This window comes from Seriola aureovittata, chromosome 3 (assembly GCF_021018895.1).
Source record: "Seriola aureovittata isolate HTS-2021-v1 ecotype China chromosome 3, ASM2101889v1, whole genome shotgun sequence".
NCBI lineage: Eukaryota > Metazoa > Chordata > Actinopteri > Carangiformes > Carangidae > Seriola > Seriola aureovittata.
Window position 1 is genome coordinate 3917470 of NC_079366.1, and position 19058 is coordinate 3936527.

Below are 19058 nucleotides of genomic sequence, written 5' to 3' on the forward strand. Positions count from 1 at the left end.
ACATTTCATATAATGTGAAAGACAACATCAAATCATGATTTGAGTATAACCATGTCAGATGGCTTTGTTCACCGTCTTCTTTAGTTCTTTAGTTCTTCTTCAGAATAATGTGATGTCATGAATCCTCTCAGCACATGGTTTGTTTGGCTTTGGCATAATATGAATTATTCTTTTGCTGTTGCATTTCTGACAGAATAACTGCTCAGCGTGTTTTTGCTGCCCGCAGTGGAAACCTGGAACTTGTAGTAGTAATGCAACATTTAATGTTACGACCAGGTAACAGGTGTCGCCTAATTCAGTGGGACTCAAACTTAAAGAACCCTACACTGACACAAATTAGACCATGGACCCCTATTTGATGAGATATTTGCTTTTAAATGTTTTATTACAGAAAGTGTTTGAAACCCATGACCAACATAGCCATGCATTCATTGTGTTATTTAAGGATGGAATTATAGTGAATATATATTATTCCCCTTTTTGCAGGCCCGACTTTTTGTACCGCTCCAGTACCGATAGCAGAACCGTTAAGGTCGGAGCTTATTGATGCTGCGGTCTTGAATAATGTAGCCCCGGGGCCCGTTCAATACCGGGGCTCGGTATCCATCCCTAATGCATATTGCTCATGACCGTGCTGGTCTGATGTCCTAAAGCTGGGTGTTAAACCTTCTGCTAGCTGCTAATTCTAAAATCACATTCCTGTGTCATGCTGGATCAAATTCAGGGCTCATGTCACAATATTCCCAAACTCAAACTATTTAACCTACTTAGACGTGGCGGAAAAGTGTGTTTTTGCGTTTACGGCGTGTGATCCACAGGTTGCTCCACAGCGGGGCGACCCACAGTGACTCAGGAATTACAGATTTCACTCATCTCGCATCATCCCTTTTGTTGACATAACATTTTGTGGGGAAGAATGTCTCCACACAAAATAATTAACCAATCACATATTAGCAGCAGTGTTTCTCATAGTTAGCATAACCAAATACATCTGTCCTGTCTTTTCTCTGTTTACATGGTCACCTCACCACATTTTTCCTCTATTGCAAAGCCTACATCACAACCACTAGGTTTACACACAGACTCCCACAAAAATCCTTCTGGTGGCTGCAGCCTCCTTCCAGGCACAGTAAGTTCCCACCCTACTCCTGATCGGTGATTCTGCCTCTGTTCAGATGGCCCTAAATGCAGGATTACTCTCCAATAAAACTTTTATTCTAAACAACTTCAAATAAACAACTTTTTCTTAGACACTTTAATTAGAATTTTTGTTGCTACCGAGACTGACTGAAGTTTCGCTCGCTGTCTGGACTGTTTGTGCCAGACTTCTTCAGCCCCTCCAGCACCCTTGGCTACAGTGCAGAATAAGCTCATATTTTTACAAGTTGTTTTAAACGCTGCCAGTTGCATTTTAAGATGTAACTTTTTTCACCAGTCTAAATCTGTGCTGTCGTGCAGCCAGAGACATACCAAGTCTGACACGCCTTTAATATTCACATCTCTCCGCTATTCTGCTTGTCTGATGCAAATTTGCCTCGTTATACCTCTGTGTTCCTCTTTGTTTGCTACAAAAGTATTAAAACAAATAGGCTACTACAGTTCATTTCTTCTTGCTCTGACTGACAAACATGTTGTGAACACAGCATTGACATATCAAGTTCATGTGGCGATCTCATTAGGAAACAGTTGCCTTTTTTTTACATGGAATCAGCATTCATTTAGAGACCTTTTGGGCCAGAAGGGGAATGTAAGTCCAATACTCTATTCCTCTTTTAGCTCCGTTTTTGGTCCCTACCAACTACTGAAGGAAATAACTGGCTCCACTTTGTTCACTAACTGTTTTCTGTCTGTTTGTTGCTGTGCAGGTCGTGTACAGTGGTTCTTTTAGAGTGACTCTGACAGCAGGGACAGTGAACCAAAACAGCACATTTGCAGACCAGAGGCTTAGACCTAACCACAGCAGCCTATTTTTGAATCCAACCTGTGGCCCTTTGCTGCATGTCATCCTCTCTCTCTCTCTCTCTCTCTCTCTCTCTCTCTCCCCTTGAATTTCCTGTCTCTCTTTCACTGTGACGTAAAGTAGTCGTAAAGTAATTGTAAAGGGAACACCCAAAAAAAATAACTTAAAAAATAAATTTGTAATAAAGCTCCCTAACACCGAGAGGAGCTGCAAATTCAGCTGATAATTCTCTGCAGGTTCATGATCATGAGCAACTCCTTTCACGTTGTTGCATTCATAGGTGTCGTGCTGCCACCACTTTTTTTTTCTCCAAGTTTGTTAATGTCAGGCATCATTTTATTCTGAAAATCCCATTAGAACAGACAGGTGAACTGCAGCACTTTCAGGTGAGCTCTGATGTGATAGTGAAAGATCTGGACCTAAGCTGTGAACAAACTTGTGTTGCCCAAATCAACACACTAAAAGGACACAGCCACAGAACAGCAGATAGCTGGTTCAAACAGAGTAGAACAGGGTTTTATTTTCTTGTGAAAATTATTATTTTTTAAATATATCACATTAAGTTTTGATACAAATTTTTGTCATTCAAAAACTTTTAAACATACATTTGAAAAAGGAGAAAAAAAAATAATGATACAAGTCCAGTTTCAGGCAAGTTATATAAGCCAATACATATTCAATAAGGAAAACTTTTTGCAGTCAGGCAGTACAGTATGTGTATGTGTATGTGTATGTGTGCATAGGAATGAGAAAAGATCTGTCGAGATCAAGTGCACATACACAATTATTTTTTTCAGCTGTCCGACAAAAAGTGTCTCTGCCAAAGATAAAACTGAACCTACGCCCTCATTCAAATCCAGTCCAGAATCTATGAATATGCAAATGTCTTTGACACAAGATGTCTCCTACTCCACTGAATCACCCATTCTTAGTGTATGTGCGCTGGAGGCTTCAAGTTTTCACATCACAATTTCTTTAAAGTGAGCACAGAGAAACTTTCCTCCTCCAACAGATGAATGTGAAAACGAACTCTGTGCATACATTACTCTGCACAGTGATGCTGCGTTCTGCTCGAACATCCAAGTGAATTAACAGGAAGAAAAAACTCTTTTGGGACTTGTCATCAAACAAGTGCATTTGGTCAAGAAAAAATAGAATTGATAAAATAAACTAATTATCTTAAAGTGAACTGATTGTATTGTTAGCTTAGCATTTTGTGGATGGATGATTGGTTCCTGTGCTGGGTCGCAGCCGAGTCAAGGACAATATAAAGCAACTTGGCTCTCAAACCTTTTCACATCAAAGACCCCAAAACTGGCACAAATTAAATCACAGCCTCCCATTTGATAAGATTTTTGCTTGTAGTTGTTTTATTACGAGACTGTCCTGTAAAAAACAAGCCTATAGGTCGTTTGTGTGGAAGGTGATTATGACCCATAGTTACGTTTTGCGTTTTCGCTAGGTCGAAGCCGTCGTTAGGCCGTCGCATGCTACGACAGAAGCAAAGGGGAAAAAAGGGCAAAGTGGAAAAAGTCCATGTCAGGAGGAGTTCTGGTGGATGGATGGGTCAACACAACACAGGAATATGACACAGGAGAGCGGTGTTCCATTCCCATGTGAAGGTAGCAGTTTATGTTGTTTCTATTATCCACGACCGTTCGACAGAGTTAACCACATTCTTATTATTGTAACCATGACCGAGATCAAGACCGTGTAATATTGAGGAAGTATTTATTTCAATTCAAATCACAATCTTTTCCTAAACCTAACCAAGCCAAGACCATCGTTATCGTAACCGTGGCAACAAAGGTAGGCATGCCTCTCTTGGTACACTCCGCGCGTTTATTATTGTAACAATGACAACTAAGGGCCGTACGCATGCCGCCGTGAGGGACCTATTTCAGAAGACACTCGTAAAAAAGTGTTTGAAAGCCATGAACAAAATAGTGATACAGTCTGTCATTGTGTTACTTATGGATGGAATTGAATGGATGGAATGGAATTATAGCAAAAATAAATGATTCCCTTTTTTGCTGGGGACCCCCTGCAGAACAAACAGTAATCATTAATCTGTACTTTGAGAAACAAATAAAATATATTCTTTTCTTTCTTTCTTTCTTTCTTTCTTTCTTTCCTTCCAGCAGTGGAAAATAGTGGAAAAACTAGTCAAAACATTATTATTGACCATACAGTATTTCCATGTAAATCAGTTATCCAGAGTGTGAGAGTGCGCGGCTACAGCCTCACATCTTGTACAGTGTCTGTGATCTTTGCTGAATCCTGTGACTACTCTTTCTTTTCAGTTTTTCCGTCCAGGCTCGGAGCAAAGCATGAGACATATTCATGTGTTTTTCAGTCTTGCCAGAGAGAAATTGATGCTCAAGTCTGACCTGTGCGAACAAGAGGAAAAGATGCTCTAAAAACAGCACCTCGATCTGCTTATCTCTGTTATGCTCCCAACTGAAAAGAGGAACAGATTAGCCCAGGGTAATATCTTTGATGGCCTCTCCTGTGTCTAATTAAAAAGGTTATCGTTTTAGTGAGTACATAAAAAGCAGTGACTGGGGTAATTTTCATTCTGAGCTGTGCCAGCTCTATGGGACAATCAAAACACTTTCAAGAACTCCATTTTCTTTTGATCTCATTTCAGCTCAACCCAGCTCCTCAAGGATCTTAACGCAGCATAAAAACCTAGAGAGAGAAGACGAACACAGGTTGTAAATGTGATAAAGGAGAGGAAAGATAAAGTGAGGGCCACATAAATGGATAAAAGAAAGCTTTGGTAATCTATCTCAGTGTCTGTTAGTATCCTTTTACCACCTTTCCGTTAGTGACATGAGCCAGTGGGTGTCCAGAGGGATACAGTGCTGATTCACAGAGGGCACAGTTAGGAAACCGCTAAAGCAGCAGAGCAGCTGATTGATGGCGCCGAAAATCCATGCAAACGCATACACATGCTTCCCCACGCAGCAGCTGCCCCATATTAATCTAATGTAATGAACAATAAACACCCCATCATGATCGGAATTGCAATTTAAAAGTCTCGCTGATCTGTTCTGGGACGAATTACAACCACATGTACCCCTGCCCGTAAGAGAGGGGAGAGCTACAGGAAACAATGAGTTTCCCCATAAAATCTTTTTTTTGTTTTTTTTGGACATATGTATTTGTCATGGCGTTGCCGTGGAGATGGCAATGGCGGTCTGTCAGTTCAGTGGTCGGTCAGTCGGAGCACCAAAATATCCCAATAACTACAGCCATGAAGTCAACTGGGTTCAGTGATCCCCTTTATTTCTCTCTGTAGCACCACCGTTAGACTGACATTTTTGTTTTTTAGTTGAATTTCTGGAGTAGGAAGAGAGGATCAGTACCATCAGTACCATGTCTTAGAGGTAAATATGAAGCCACAACCAGCAACCGCTTTAGCTCAGCACAAAGACTGTAAACATGAGGAAACAGCTAGCCTGGCTCCATCCGCCATGACAAACATCCACCTACCAGCTCTTCTAAAGCCGCTACTAGAGTTGCAAAGCGTGAGGGAGCACTGGTCCTGAAAGGCTTTCCCCATTATGCATTCCCATTTTTATTTTTTTACTTAACAAAGAATTGCAGGACTCTCCAAGATAATGTAATTATCATTTTGGTTTATGTTAATTAACTTTGATGAACTTAGTTTTAATTATTTCAACTTATGTTGCCTCCCTAATTTTGGCAGATGGCTCTAAATGCTTTAACACCCATGAGCCTCGGGGCACCGTTGCAGTGGAGAGGAGGCCGGTCAGAGGCGCCAGTCAGAACAGTGCAGAACAGGGAATTCGACACGCTTTGTTGTTGCAGTTGTTAACAAAATGTGTCACCATACCTGCTGAACTCTATCAAAACAAAGAATTTAGAAATGAACTAATCTACAGATTGTATGCCTGATGCACTAAGGGAGTGGTGTTGCACAAATTTGCTCTACAGTTTTTACAGAGTTTGCGGCCACAACCTGAGTATATTCAGCGCCTGGAAACAGAAACACCTACAAACAGCTCCTTTAAATTCAGGGCCTTTCCTGTCTCCTGATTTTGTGCTGCCTGTCTTTCCTGTGATGAAAAGTCTCTCTGCTGCATCTTGCTGCTCTCTGCCTGGACACCTTCACCTTTTCTGCCCTCCTCCCTGGCTGAGGAAGAATTAAGATTATTCCTCTGAACTGACACTAAACATATCAAATGTGCAATATAGAGGAAAAATATATCTAAAAAAAAAAAACAAAACACTTCTAAGGTAATCTTAAAAATGTTTACCATTAACTGACAATGACTCACTCCAGTGACAATGCAGAATCCTGTATTTTCCTGCCTCAGCATTGTTAACCTTTCCTGGCTCATCGCGCAGACTGTGGTTGTGAAGCACAATGAGACGAGGGAATGTGTTCTGAGATCAGATGTAAGGATTGTTTTAATTCATGTCTATTTTTCTGCTTTCACTGGATATGCACTGCTTACCTTACTTGCACTGATGGCACGTCACTGCTGCAGATACACATGTAAAAATGTATCACCTTGCACATTGGGAGTCACAGTTAACATCCCCTCTAGAAATGTTACATTCACAAAGCTTGTACCTTCAGTGTCTTATCATGGAACCTTATATGTTCTACAAAGCTGTTCATCATTTGGATTGACACTTAAACCTGGGGAGTTTCATGCTGTTTCCAAGCTGTAGAAATGCTCCAACTGTGAGTTGCACAACACTGACTTTAGGAAAAATAAATGGGACTTCCAGAAGTAAAGGGCTCCTGAAATAGCTGAATAGCTCATTTTAGCATGCTAACACCCTGAATTAAGATGGTTTAAATTGTAAACATTATACCTGCCAAACATGAACAGTCTAGCACGGTCAGTGTTAGACTGTATTTAGACAGAAGCAACCTCAAAGAGCCACTAGCCTGGCTGTAGACTCTTCGTCTTCTTTAACCATTAATACAGAGAAAATACACCGGACAACATGTACGCCTTATGAAATAACCAGCTCAGGTCCTTTCATATTCACAGTGATACGGCACTAAAGTCCATCACTCTTCACCAGCACATTTTGCTGCGGCCTATCAGACATGGAAACGGTATTTTCAGTTCCTGAGCAGCAAAGACAATAAGGCATTTCTTTGCAACAATCCAGCCCAGGGCCAAGCAGCTCGGAGAGATATTAAAGCAGAGTGACAGATCTAATTATCACCTCCCCACTTCTTCTGCTCCAACTCTGATGAAAAGTACTGCATTACACCAGACATCCTTTGCCCTCAAACTAACTTTCACCTTTGCTAATAACTAAGAGTGTAGTTATCTGGAATACCTGCTGAGGGCATGTCTCAGAATAGACAGAAAGGGATTTGCAATAAGGCTGGATTTATGAAAGGAGGAGACCATCATTATTCCAATGCTTGCTGCAGTAGCTGTGCAAATGCCCCCTACCTGCTATCTCTCACATTCCCCCCCCCTTCTTTTTTTTTTCCATTTTTCTCATTTTCTCTTTTTTGCATTACATAACAATCCTGTCACTTTTTCAAAAAATTTGACAGTGTCACAGTTTCCTACATTCTCTCCACCTCTCCCCCTTTTCTCTCCATCTCGTCCTGTTTCTGGATCTCTCTGAGGTTCCGTCGTTACTCATATTGCAAATGGCCTTGTGATGGGACTCCTGAGGCCCCGCTGAATGGGAGGTTTTGTTTGCACACACGCGCTGAGCAGCACTCCAGACAATACCAGCTGTAGGAGACCCACTCTGCTGACCGCCCCGCCGCTCGGCATCTGCTGCCAGATTCGCTTTCACCTCCATACAGATCACTTAGAAAGAGATGGCAGGCCCCATTCTGCTGGCAGGATGTTTTGTCACCCCTGTACACTGTATACCCTGTCTACTGGTATACTATACTGGTACACAGCTCACACCCTGCTGTGCTATTATTCTGCCAAACTGCTATTTGTTGTTTTTCTTTTTTACTCACTTTATTGCTAGTATTAATGGACACTGTCTCATTGGACTAATGGGCTGTGAGTGTTTGTGTGTGCTTACATATGCATCCCTGTTAGACGTACGTAATTCCTTTCAAGCAGTGGTTGTCGTGGTAACCTCGGTCAGGTCTGGTCTCCAGCTGCTGTCAAAAAACGAAGCATGCTGGGACATGTGGCTATTAGGGTTGGTTAATCATCAGCCACCATGTCAGGTCTGCAGCCACATGATGGCTGACGGCTGCAGTCTGTTGATTTCAAAACCATGAAAAACTTGAATTTTTATGCAGAGAAAGAAGAATCAGTCAAAGATGTTGCAGCTAAAATTGTGACAACCTAATAAGTACGTGAAATATATATGTAACTTAATTCCATCTCCATCATTAACCACTACTTTACTGTGTCTAAACTCAAGATGAATTCCTGTGGGTGTGTGAAGAACACAAGCCAGTGGCTGTTCACATAGAAAGTGATTTCATTATTCAAAGAATTAGCAAGTCAAAGACTAGAACTGAGTAAATATAGCTGTTAGTAGTGTTAGTACTTGAAACTCCTAAGAAGATAATAACAAACCCACGTATATGACGACACACAATGAGGATTTTCACCTTTTTGTTGTCTTTTCCCAGTTTGCTCTCATTATTATTCTGTTACCTTGAACATACAAGAAGTAGATACCTGAATGAGATTCACCTTTATTGGCTCAGCATGTTTAAACATCGAAGAAAAGAACAAATAGTTGGGTTGGGAAAGATAAACATATAAGATAGATAGATAGATAGATATTCCTATCTATAACCCTAACCACTGTGACCACTAGCACTGTGTTTTAATGATAATGTCCTCCTATAAAAAACAAGGCCGTAGGTCGCCTGAGCAAGCAGCTTATTACGACCTGTAGTTATTTTATTGTACAGTGACCTAGAGTAGTGTAAAGAGCAACAAACTCCACATTAAGATGTATTTGGGGTGGATGGATGGGTCGACAAAACACAGGACTTTCACACAGGAATCCGATGTTTGTTTACTTGACTGTTCCGCAGACGTGTGTTTATTATTGTAACCGTGACAACAAAGGTCCTCTAACCTTAAGGAAGTACTTCTGTTAACCACAATCTTTTCCTAAACCTAACTAAGTAGTTTTGGTGCCTCGTCCTAACCAAACCATGACCCTTCATACAACCTTGGTGTTTATTATTGTTACCATGACGACGTAGGTTAATGGATTTTTCTTTTTTCTGTTGTCATTCAGCACATTTGATATTTAAAATGAGTGATTACAAAAATGTAAAAAGTAACAAAAGATTGTCATATCCAAGTCTAGCCATAAAGAATCTGTTATCGTCTCTAAATGAAATGAAAATGTGTATTTATGCTTGTAAAATACACACACAAAACAACTCTAGACGATACTAAGAACAAGATGCTGCACTTCTGAAACGTTTCCAGTGGACAGAGTCAGAGCTCAGCTGCAACCCGACGCTGTGGAACTCGGCGTAACAAGGACCTTCCATCTAAAAAACAAAACAACCGTTCCAACCTTCCAAACAGATGAATGTGAGCTATTCTGGCTTCAGTGTCTTCCAAAACCACTATCATCAAAACAATAATTCATAAAAATCGACTTCTGATCGGCCATCTTTCCAGTACGCCGTTGATCAGGTTTAGGCAATACAACTTTCAGTTAATATAGGGATAGATTGTGGTCAAACAAGTTTAGGTTCAGTGTTGACTGTTGGTGTGGAACAGGATCTGAACAGTGGGATCTGGTGTCAAAGTCACTTGACACTTTGTACACCCAACCACTCACCCTGAACTCTCATTCATCAATTAGCTTTAACTATTGGACAACCTTTTCAGGCATAGTGGAGGTTTAATGCTAACAGAAGCTAATAAAACTTAACAAAGATTACTCATCTCAATTTATCAATTGATCATTTTTGCTATAAAATGGCAGAAAACAGTTTCACAAGGTCCAAAATGACGTCTTCAAACGTCTTGTTTTGTCCAATCAACGGTACAAACCCAAACATATTGGGTTTACTGTGATATAAACAGAGAAAAATCATCACATTTGAAGATGTTACTAATTGTTTCAACTCTAACTGACATGCTTTGTGCTGCACGACAACATTTAAACTGTAATCGATTTCATTTGGGATTCAATGAAAATACTGTTGCTGTTTACTTAGAAAAAGCTGCTATCCCCACACCATGTATTAGACTGTGACCTATTAGTGTTTGAGACACATTTGTTGTTAAAAAATCTTTATTGATTGTTACACAAGTCTCTTATTTACATCGTCATCTGCTGTAGATTTAAATGATGCAAGCTATGATAGCTTTCATTAGTGAGCCAAATGTTTTTGTTGAAGGGCCAGACTTGGCCCACTTCACACTACTTCTTTGGTACTTAAAGAACAGTCATTATTCACACAAGCGGACACTAGTCACGAATTTGTGCTTCAGCAAAACACCAGTGCTGTCATTTTTCCAGTGACGACAGTCTTGAGAAAACTCTTTGTATATTAAAAGCATATGTGCTCTCAGAATTCCAGATTAATGTACTGTGTCCATCCAAATATCTGCAGTCTTTATTCATGTGCAGACACCAGATAACTGTAAAGGGATTGTCAGAAAGCTTAAGCATCCATGGTTCAGCAAAGCTAAACCGAACAGAGCAGAATAAACATCTGCTGATGATGCTGCAGGCATTAGCCAGAGATGTCCCCTTAAGACAAGAAAATATGGATGGAATTCACATGAAACATGTAACCTGTCAGACAGGCAGTATATCAACGTTGTATGCCTAGTCCTGTCTGACATCAGCTGAACGGCTGCAAACCACGAGCCACACTGCATTATGTGACTGAGTTATGTAATGCAATTTTATGTACAGACTGAGAGATGAACCTCAATCAAGACTGCGGGCCAAAGGAGGCTTTCTTGTTCAAAGGTTAAGGCTAACAGAGTGATGGCTAGGCATTATTAAAAGGAAGTAAAAGGTACTGTACAAAGGAAGGATGTTCTAGCAATGTATTCATGTATAGCACCAACATCAAGCCAGGCAAAGGAAGTGCACTTTACTTCAGGCCCTTCCTGTAGAGTGTATCTGCAAGGTTACATGACATGTTAATACCCGGCCTGATGTTTCTTCCTGAAACTTGTCTGGCCAGCGCTCTTTCTTACAGCCATGTCCGTGGCACGCAAAGCTGTTATACCTTAGTGTGATCACGTCATCCCTAGAGAGACTTAAGAATCAAGTTGTTGGTGTTTGTTTTATTGCTGGTTTTGTCAGAACATATAAAAAAGATGTATCTGTTGACTTGAGCTCATTCTGTCCTGTTACTAATCATCCTTAATCGAATTTATCAACATTCTTTTTGATAGAATCGTTTTGTCTTGACCTGTACTGATTTATCTCCTAGTGAATGCAATAAGGACGCTAATTTCAGTTGTGTGATATGTCTTCCATTGTCTTAAATCAACTCGGCTTCTTTAAAAATCCTCAACCCAGATTTTTACAATTGTCTGCAGAGGTGATACATGAAACCAAATGTGGTTAGCCTCTCATTGTGCTATGAGCGCTTTCCACCAACTGTCTTCACCAATGTGCTCACCATGTGTGTGTGTCTACATTGTCTCATGTAGCAAACTGAACCTTGAGGTTGTGGTCCTGATTTCATTTTGATCAACATCCCAGGCGGGCTTGAGTATTTGTTATGGTTACATGGTCGGTATCATTAAACATGATGGGGAAATGTGGACATGTAAATATTTTTACCTGCAGAATTTAGTGGGTAATGCTTTAAACATAAACAGAGGATATATAATATCATGCAGCCAGTTGTTTTATACTCATTAAACTCCTCTGTTCCTTTCACAAAAGGATGGTGTCTTTGTAATTTCATCATATCCCTAAATGACTTGTAGCTGCATTTTAACAACCAGAGTTGCCTGCTTTTCTGAATAAAAGTATAATGTTTCTATATACAATATTTCATTTTTAAAACAAGCGATGAAACAAGGACTGATCATTTTAAGTAACTGATACATGACTCAGAGTGTGACAGACGTGGTGTAAAATTGATATTAATATTGACATTGATTTACTCAAGCACTGTACACAGTTTTTAGATACGTATAATTTACAGTTCAGAGGCAATTATTGTTTTTGATGAGGTTTGAAATTCGCTTGAAAATAGAATGAATTCTCATAGATTAAACAACCCAACAGTGTATAAAGTTGATACAATTAAAATTAAGTCGACCTCCTCCAGCAACGAATGTTAAGTGCTGCATGCAGGTTTATGGAACACTGAATTGCTACGCGTTGCAGGAGCACCTTTATTTTTGTACTTCAAGTGCATTTTGCTGATAATAATTATGCTCTTGAACCTGAATACATCACTTCTACTTGCAATTTATTTGCTCTCCAGAGGAGAGTTAGATGAGAAAATCAATACCACTCTCATATCCGTCCATTAAAAGTACGACTGCAATCAGCAGCCAGTTAGCACCAAGATTGTCAACAAGGGGAAACAGCAAATCTGGCTCTGTGCAAAGGTAGCAAAATCTGTCTATCAGCATCGCTAAGCATGAACTTGGATCTTGTAACTCCTTGTATAACAACAATTTTCCTTTTTACACTTGAAATTTGACAGATTAAACAATATATAATTTATAAAAGCTTTAGTATTGATAGGTTTAGATACAGCTAGGCTTGCTGTTTAACCTTTTTTGTTTAACCATCATAACCACTGTATATATATATATATATATATATATATGTGTGTGTGTACACATATATGTGTGTGTGTGTGTGTGTGTGTGTGTGTGTGTGTGTGTGTTTGTGTGTGTGTGTGTGTGTACATATATACAGCGGTAATTACGTTATCTCCCACTTTCATTTGGTAATGAACATTACAAATACCTAATACAAAAAGTTGCTAATTTAGGATAATCTATTGTGACCAGATTAACACTACCTCACCACCTTGGGATAATGTGTTAACTTTCATGTTGAAAGAACAGAGTTTTTAAATGTTAGAGTCTTACAATTTTTTCCAACATGTGCACAGTCTAACCCACAACTGTGAACACACACTACACTGAGTGTTTACACTTGGTTTAAATCTAAATAGCCTTTCCGCTAGAGATCTTGCTGTCTCTAACCCTATGTGTATCCTGCTTAAAACCGTAGTAAGCTACTTTAAAACCCCTAAAGCAAAAGGTCCAGTTCCATGCTCTCAGTAAACACACAGCTCAGTCCTTCCGCTCACTTTTTAACACACAGTTTGCCCATTCTTTCAAATATAATCAGATATGTTTATCCAGTCTGGACAATGGTTGCTTCTCTAAAAGCTTGACTAAGATCCACAGTCAAAATTTCCCCGTGGATAAATTAAGAAATTAAAAGAAAATGTAGGAAGGCTGGATGCAGGTGGAAGTCCCGTAAATGCAGGTTGATTACTTGCTGCTCAAACAACTGCCTACTTACGTAATACAACTGTAAGGTTAGGTAAGCCAGGGACCAGTGTTTCTCTCAGTTAATCTCTGCCACCGTGCACAACCCCAAAGTCCTCTTTAATACCATCAATCAGCTTGTGAACTGTCCTCCCACCACAGCAGACGCTTCCTCTCCAGCCGACCGTGACAGAATTCTTAGCTTCTTCATTGAAAAGATTGAACATATCAGGGCAAATATCACTCCTCCTACCTCTGCAGTGGAACTCCCCTGCCCCTCTTTGGGTGTGTTTAGGCCTAATTGTTTTAGACCAGTATAACTGCAGAATCTTAGGAAAACTGTCACTTCTGGAACTTCATCAGGCCCACTTGATGTTATGCTGACAAAACTGCTTAAAGTGATGGTTTGCGTTTATAACCTGCAGTAGACTTGTGTTTTAGCCATTTGAAAAACGCCCACCTAAAAACCAATATCATTTTACATATATGCTATATTTTTAATATTTTCATTGCTTTATCATGCCGTCTTTCACATTCACTTAGTAAACTTTTGTTAATACTAATTCTAGTATCTAATATCTAGTTTACCTCACCCTGTCCTTAACAGTACCATTATCTGAGAGCCTGCAGCTTCAGGCTCAGAGTTAACACAGTGGTGTCTGAGATTGAGGACTGTGAGGTCACCGCCGATACGTGATGACAACTTGAGTCAGAGGCCTTACTCTTAAGGGGTCACCCAGTCTGTCTGCCGGGGGCCTGGGGCGCATAAGGAAGTACAGAAGGTGAAAGAGTGAGTGCTGAGAGTAAAGAATGTGACCACTTGCTCCCTGAGGCTCTGGATCCATACTTAGCCTCACATTGTAGGCCTATCTCTTTTAATTTTTTTTGTGGAAGAAAGCCTACATATAGCCTACTGTATAATCCAATTCATTAATTTAATTTCTATTATTATGAAATACATGTTATACATGTGTACATCTTTCTCGTACATGTGATGATGATATATTTTGTTTATTTTTCCTGCTCACTCTCTCTCCATATGTAGCAACCCCACGGTTTGGCAGCTAGTCGCGGCAGTGACAGCGTTAAAAGCGCTCAGCCAGAGTCTCCACCTTTTATGTAAATGCTAGTGTGAGTGAGTGGGACCCGGGCGGAGAGAGCGCTCAGTGAATGAAGGGGGGGGAGTTGCCTTCACGGATGTGTCCCTGCGCTCACAAGACGGAGGTGTGGGTCCTGTCTTTCCAAGCGTTTGCATCTACTCGGAGGAGAGAAGTGATAGGCTACCTTTGGCTGCAAACGTGCAATCATGTCACGAGCGCTGTGCTGTGCAACGAGAGCATCTGAATAATCCATTCAAGCGATAAGCGGACTGTAAAGGAATAAAACAATGGGTGGCCAGATAACGCGAAATGCCTTTTACGGTAAGGCATAGTGTTTGTGGTTGTGTTCTGAGGTCTATATTAAAATACATGGTGCACTGGTTAGGCCTAAATGTGTATCTTTGTTATTTGATGTGGTTAAATGTTTAATTCACTGACGACTATTAGCTATGCTGCCAGTACAGGCTGTGTTATCAGGTACCATATTGCTACTATAGCCTATTCTTTGGTCACAGTTACGTCACTCCGCCAATTAGAATAGAGGTGTCGAGACACGCAGCTGTGTTCACTTGTGTTTTGATTAATTCGTCGTAGCGAACAGGATGTCAGCTCCTTCTCGCGCTCTAATGGAGACCTATATCCCATATGAGACTGTACTAAACTGTTTACATTGTATGTGCTAAGGAGCGCGAGCGTGTCACGTTCGGTGAAGGATGGGAAGTTGTGGAGTTTCCCTCTGTGCTGTGGTGTGGTTTCCCCTCATTAATAAAGAGACACTGTGTGCAGCTGTGCTCCACGAAATCAATACATTGATTCCCATTATCCATCGCATTCTCCCTGTATGTTAACAGTAAGGTCGAAGCATCCATCTCATGTGTGGCTATGAGCAAAACAGCTAACTGATTATTTTGTCTTCATTTCAAATTGGTGTGAAAGTAGAATTTTGTGTCTTAATACAACTATTTAATTTTGTTTAGTTCTATTGAAGAGCTCTGAGCTCTGAGCCTGTGGGTTAATAAACAGTGAAAGTCAACAGCATAGCTGCTGTTTAGGTTTATGGGTAAATATAGGTCAGCTTCAGGCCTTGTGTATCTTGTTTGATGCTCCCCATGGTGACAAGTAGCAATAAGTTAGTAGCCCTCCCTGCTCCCTCTTTCCTCTCTACTGCAACATATGAAGAACAGCAACAAAGCAGATGAACAGTGCTAAAAGTATGATTTTGAGCTCACTCCATAATTCTACAGAATTATTACTAGCACTTTATAGTGGTTTTATATAAGTGATCCTATGAGACCAAGTCCCTGCTCCTATGTCCTCTCCTGATTTTGACCACCTGATCATTCTAATTAAAGCCCCAAGATTAATCCAATTAGTTAAAGAGGGACAGACTAAGACAGCAGGAAGAGAAGACTATAACACCGTCTCTCTGGGATCAAGGTCAACCACCCCATAAAATGACTCATTGTAATGTGTGCATTCAATATACAGTATCCTGATTCATTAACTGATGGCTCGCTGCATAAATAACATTAAACTGTTGGGGGATTTTCTTATCAAACCAACAACATTTAGCTGATTTCTTTCTGTAGAGTGATATGAATGGATTTGAAGCATCCATAGCAACGGACTGTTATCCCACTTAAACCAGTAAGAGACAAATATTCAATAAAGCCGCTGCCTGACAATCACTGCTAACTTACATTCAGAAAAGTTGGAAGTGAAGAAAAAATGCCTGGGAAGATAAAAGGGTTAAAATGAAGCTAATATTAAACTACAGTTGTTGCTATGGCGACCCACAGCCATTGATAGAAAGCATTCAATTCCCTCTGCTGCTTCTGTCTTTCTTTGATCTAAATTTAAGTTATCGGAGAATCATATTTGAACCCTTCCACCGATGTGTTCCTGCATACGTGTGCTGTGGGGAAATACAGCTTTCAAAGAACTAAGCATTCCTAAATTGAAATGTATTACCCAGAAAATTGTCACAATTACATACTCAATGTTTACATTTACATAACATTTATAAGAAAGGTGTTAGTTACCGGGGAACAGATTATGCTTTCTTAAGTTGCACCTATGCAGGCTGTTCTCAGGTGGGAAGCACCAGAGCACATCAGAACAGTGTTTGCTGAGTCGGTTGCATAATTGAGTCTGCCGAGTGTGTGGGAGCTCCACTTCTGTGCTCCCGATTGACTGAAAGTGGGCCAGTGTCTGAGGCTCCACAGGCTGATTCGATGGGGCGTCTGGCTCCATTCGAAGTGAATTGGATTCTGTATCCAAATGCAAAGTAATACGGAGTTGAAGAGATGCCATTTAACAAAGTGAAGTTTCTTAACTTTTAAGGACAGATCAGATCTCAGTAATGTCGTGGGATATGCCTCAAGCTATTGAATGCCAAATAAAGGCAATAGATAGTTAATATCTCATGTGAGCCACTTGAAAATACATCCAATTATTTTTCTCCTGTCCTATCTTTTTTTCTTTCTTTCTCTGTATTAGGGCAAGAGTTAGAAACACAGAGCTTTAATCAGGACTTGACTGTTGCTATGGAGTGAGAGAAACATGTGTCAGGGTCAGGTGGCATTGTTAAGAGCGTGTGTCAGCGTCATGCATGTGATTCTTACTTCTTCTGACTCAAGGCAGCATGTTCTGGGGCAACAGTCTGTCTCCTTGATTAACACACAGGGCACAGATCCCCTCACATGTACATATTCGCAACCCTAACCAACTCCTTTGTCCAGCAAGCATGCAAAATATTTAAGTGTTTGTGTGTGTCTGCAGCAGCCCTTTCATCCTCATGACAGGTCACCTTCAAGGCAGCACCCACATAATGACTTCCAGCCAGTACTGAATAGTGTCTTTGCCTGCTTCCAGTCAATATACACTGCATAGCATTAAGCCTCTCCACCAGCCTGCTCTCCGTCACTGCCAAAGAAGCATCATTGGATTACATTGTGCTGCGCTGCGTGCGGCCTTGCGATATTATTACTTATTGATCGCTGTCGTGAAGAAAATGTGGTAACAGCAGGGAGACTAGTGGGCTGTAGTGGGTGATGTCAACCAGACTTGATCAAACTTGCTGTCTCACCTTTCACTGCGCGGTCATCAGGGTGTGAATTATTGATAGCAGAGTGTCTCTACAGTAGGGTAAGCCCAGGATAGGAAACTAGAGCGTATTTGTTTAAGTGGTATAGACTAGTTATTTTTCTAATGTACACAAAAATGCGTCCATATGCTGTAGAGGTCAGGACAGAGAGCAGAGCATTACAACAAGAATTTCAGTATTTGATCAATAATTTATTTTAAGGAAAATTCCAAACACTTGCTGGTTGCAGCGTCTGAAATGTGAGGATTTACAGCTTTTCTCATATTTGTATTAATTCAAAAAGAACACATTTTGGTTTTGTGCTGCTGGTCGGTGAAAGGAAGCAATGTGAAGACATTAACATGAGCTCAAGGAAGAACAATGTTTTTTCCAATTGAGTAATTGGAAAAAGCATTGTTAGTTATAGCTTTACATTGAATCCAACAGTTACAATTTTAGCTCTGTGCCAGACCTCTGAATCATCGGCAGTATTTCTGAGTTGCAAATATATTCTATACACATTTCTCCTCTCTATTAGAAATACTGTTTGCATTCAATGATGAATTCATGAGTATTTTGATTGATGTGTTCCTCGGTCCATGTTAAACTATTCTGCATGCAACTTAACACTTCCTGCACATTTTCCACATGAATGTCTTCCATCCTTCCTTTTATTTGTAAGCTTTTAAAGTAAAATTTCTGCAGGAACAGTCGAGTTTGTCTTATGCTAACTTAACATTGACTGATGAAGAGACAGCAGTGGAATGGAGAGACTGGAATTAATTGGCGAATCAAATTACTCTTACTCTTACTCTTTCCATTTTTGTGAAAAAACCAAGTTAACTGTCCCTACAACTCACCACTGCAGCCTCTGTGTCATTGAAAATGATGTCAGCTGGACAGGAAGTACAAACAACCCTTGCCCAAACAGAAAGCTTCTCATATGAACACCACGGGCTGACTGAAAAAAGTGGGAAAAAAAGTTTGATTATGAGGCTATTGCAATGTACCATAACGCAAATAGCAGCCACCAAAGTATATTGCAGCTACCTAGTGTAAAGAGTTTTAAATTACAGGATCACCTGATGCTGCTCTGAGCGGTGTCATCATGGAAAGCCCCATCATGCAAAGTTACCACGGCTACGAGTCATCTATCAGTGCATCAACACTGAACCAATAGATTTGTCACAGTGTTGCCAAGCAGGATGTCAGGCTCTTTCGTTACCACCACTCTAATGAGTGATGAGTCCGTAATGAGTTTCTGATACCTGTCCCCAGGTAGAATAGCAGCCGGAGCTACAGTTATTATCAGGGCAGCACTAGTAGCCTCCCTGTCATTGAGCCACACACAGACTATTGGGTTTCACACACGCTACCTGTATCTGTGTAGCATCTGTCACATGTATAAATGCATATGCAAGGGACTTTGGAGATCACTAAGGAGAGGAATTGTAACA

At 40.4% G+C, this 19058-nt stretch overlaps 1 protein-coding gene across 2 annotated transcripts in view; it reads left to right on the plus strand.

Moving 5' to 3' along the window:
* Positions 1-19058, plus strand: part of neurl1aa (neuralized E3 ubiquitin protein ligase 1Aa) — a 70289-nt gene that overhangs the window by 11938 nt on the left and 39293 nt on the right. Inside the window, exon 1 of one of the 2 annotated variants that reach the window (XM_056372422.1) lies at positions 14593-14837. The exons of the other annotated variant lie outside the window; for it this stretch is intronic. Coding sequence (XP_056228397.1) covers positions 14804-14837 — 34 coding nt within the window. The 5' untranslated portion in view covers positions 14593-14803. Of the gene's footprint in view, positions 1-14592; positions 14838-19058 lie in introns of those variants that run through there. 2 annotated transcript variants of the gene reach the window in all.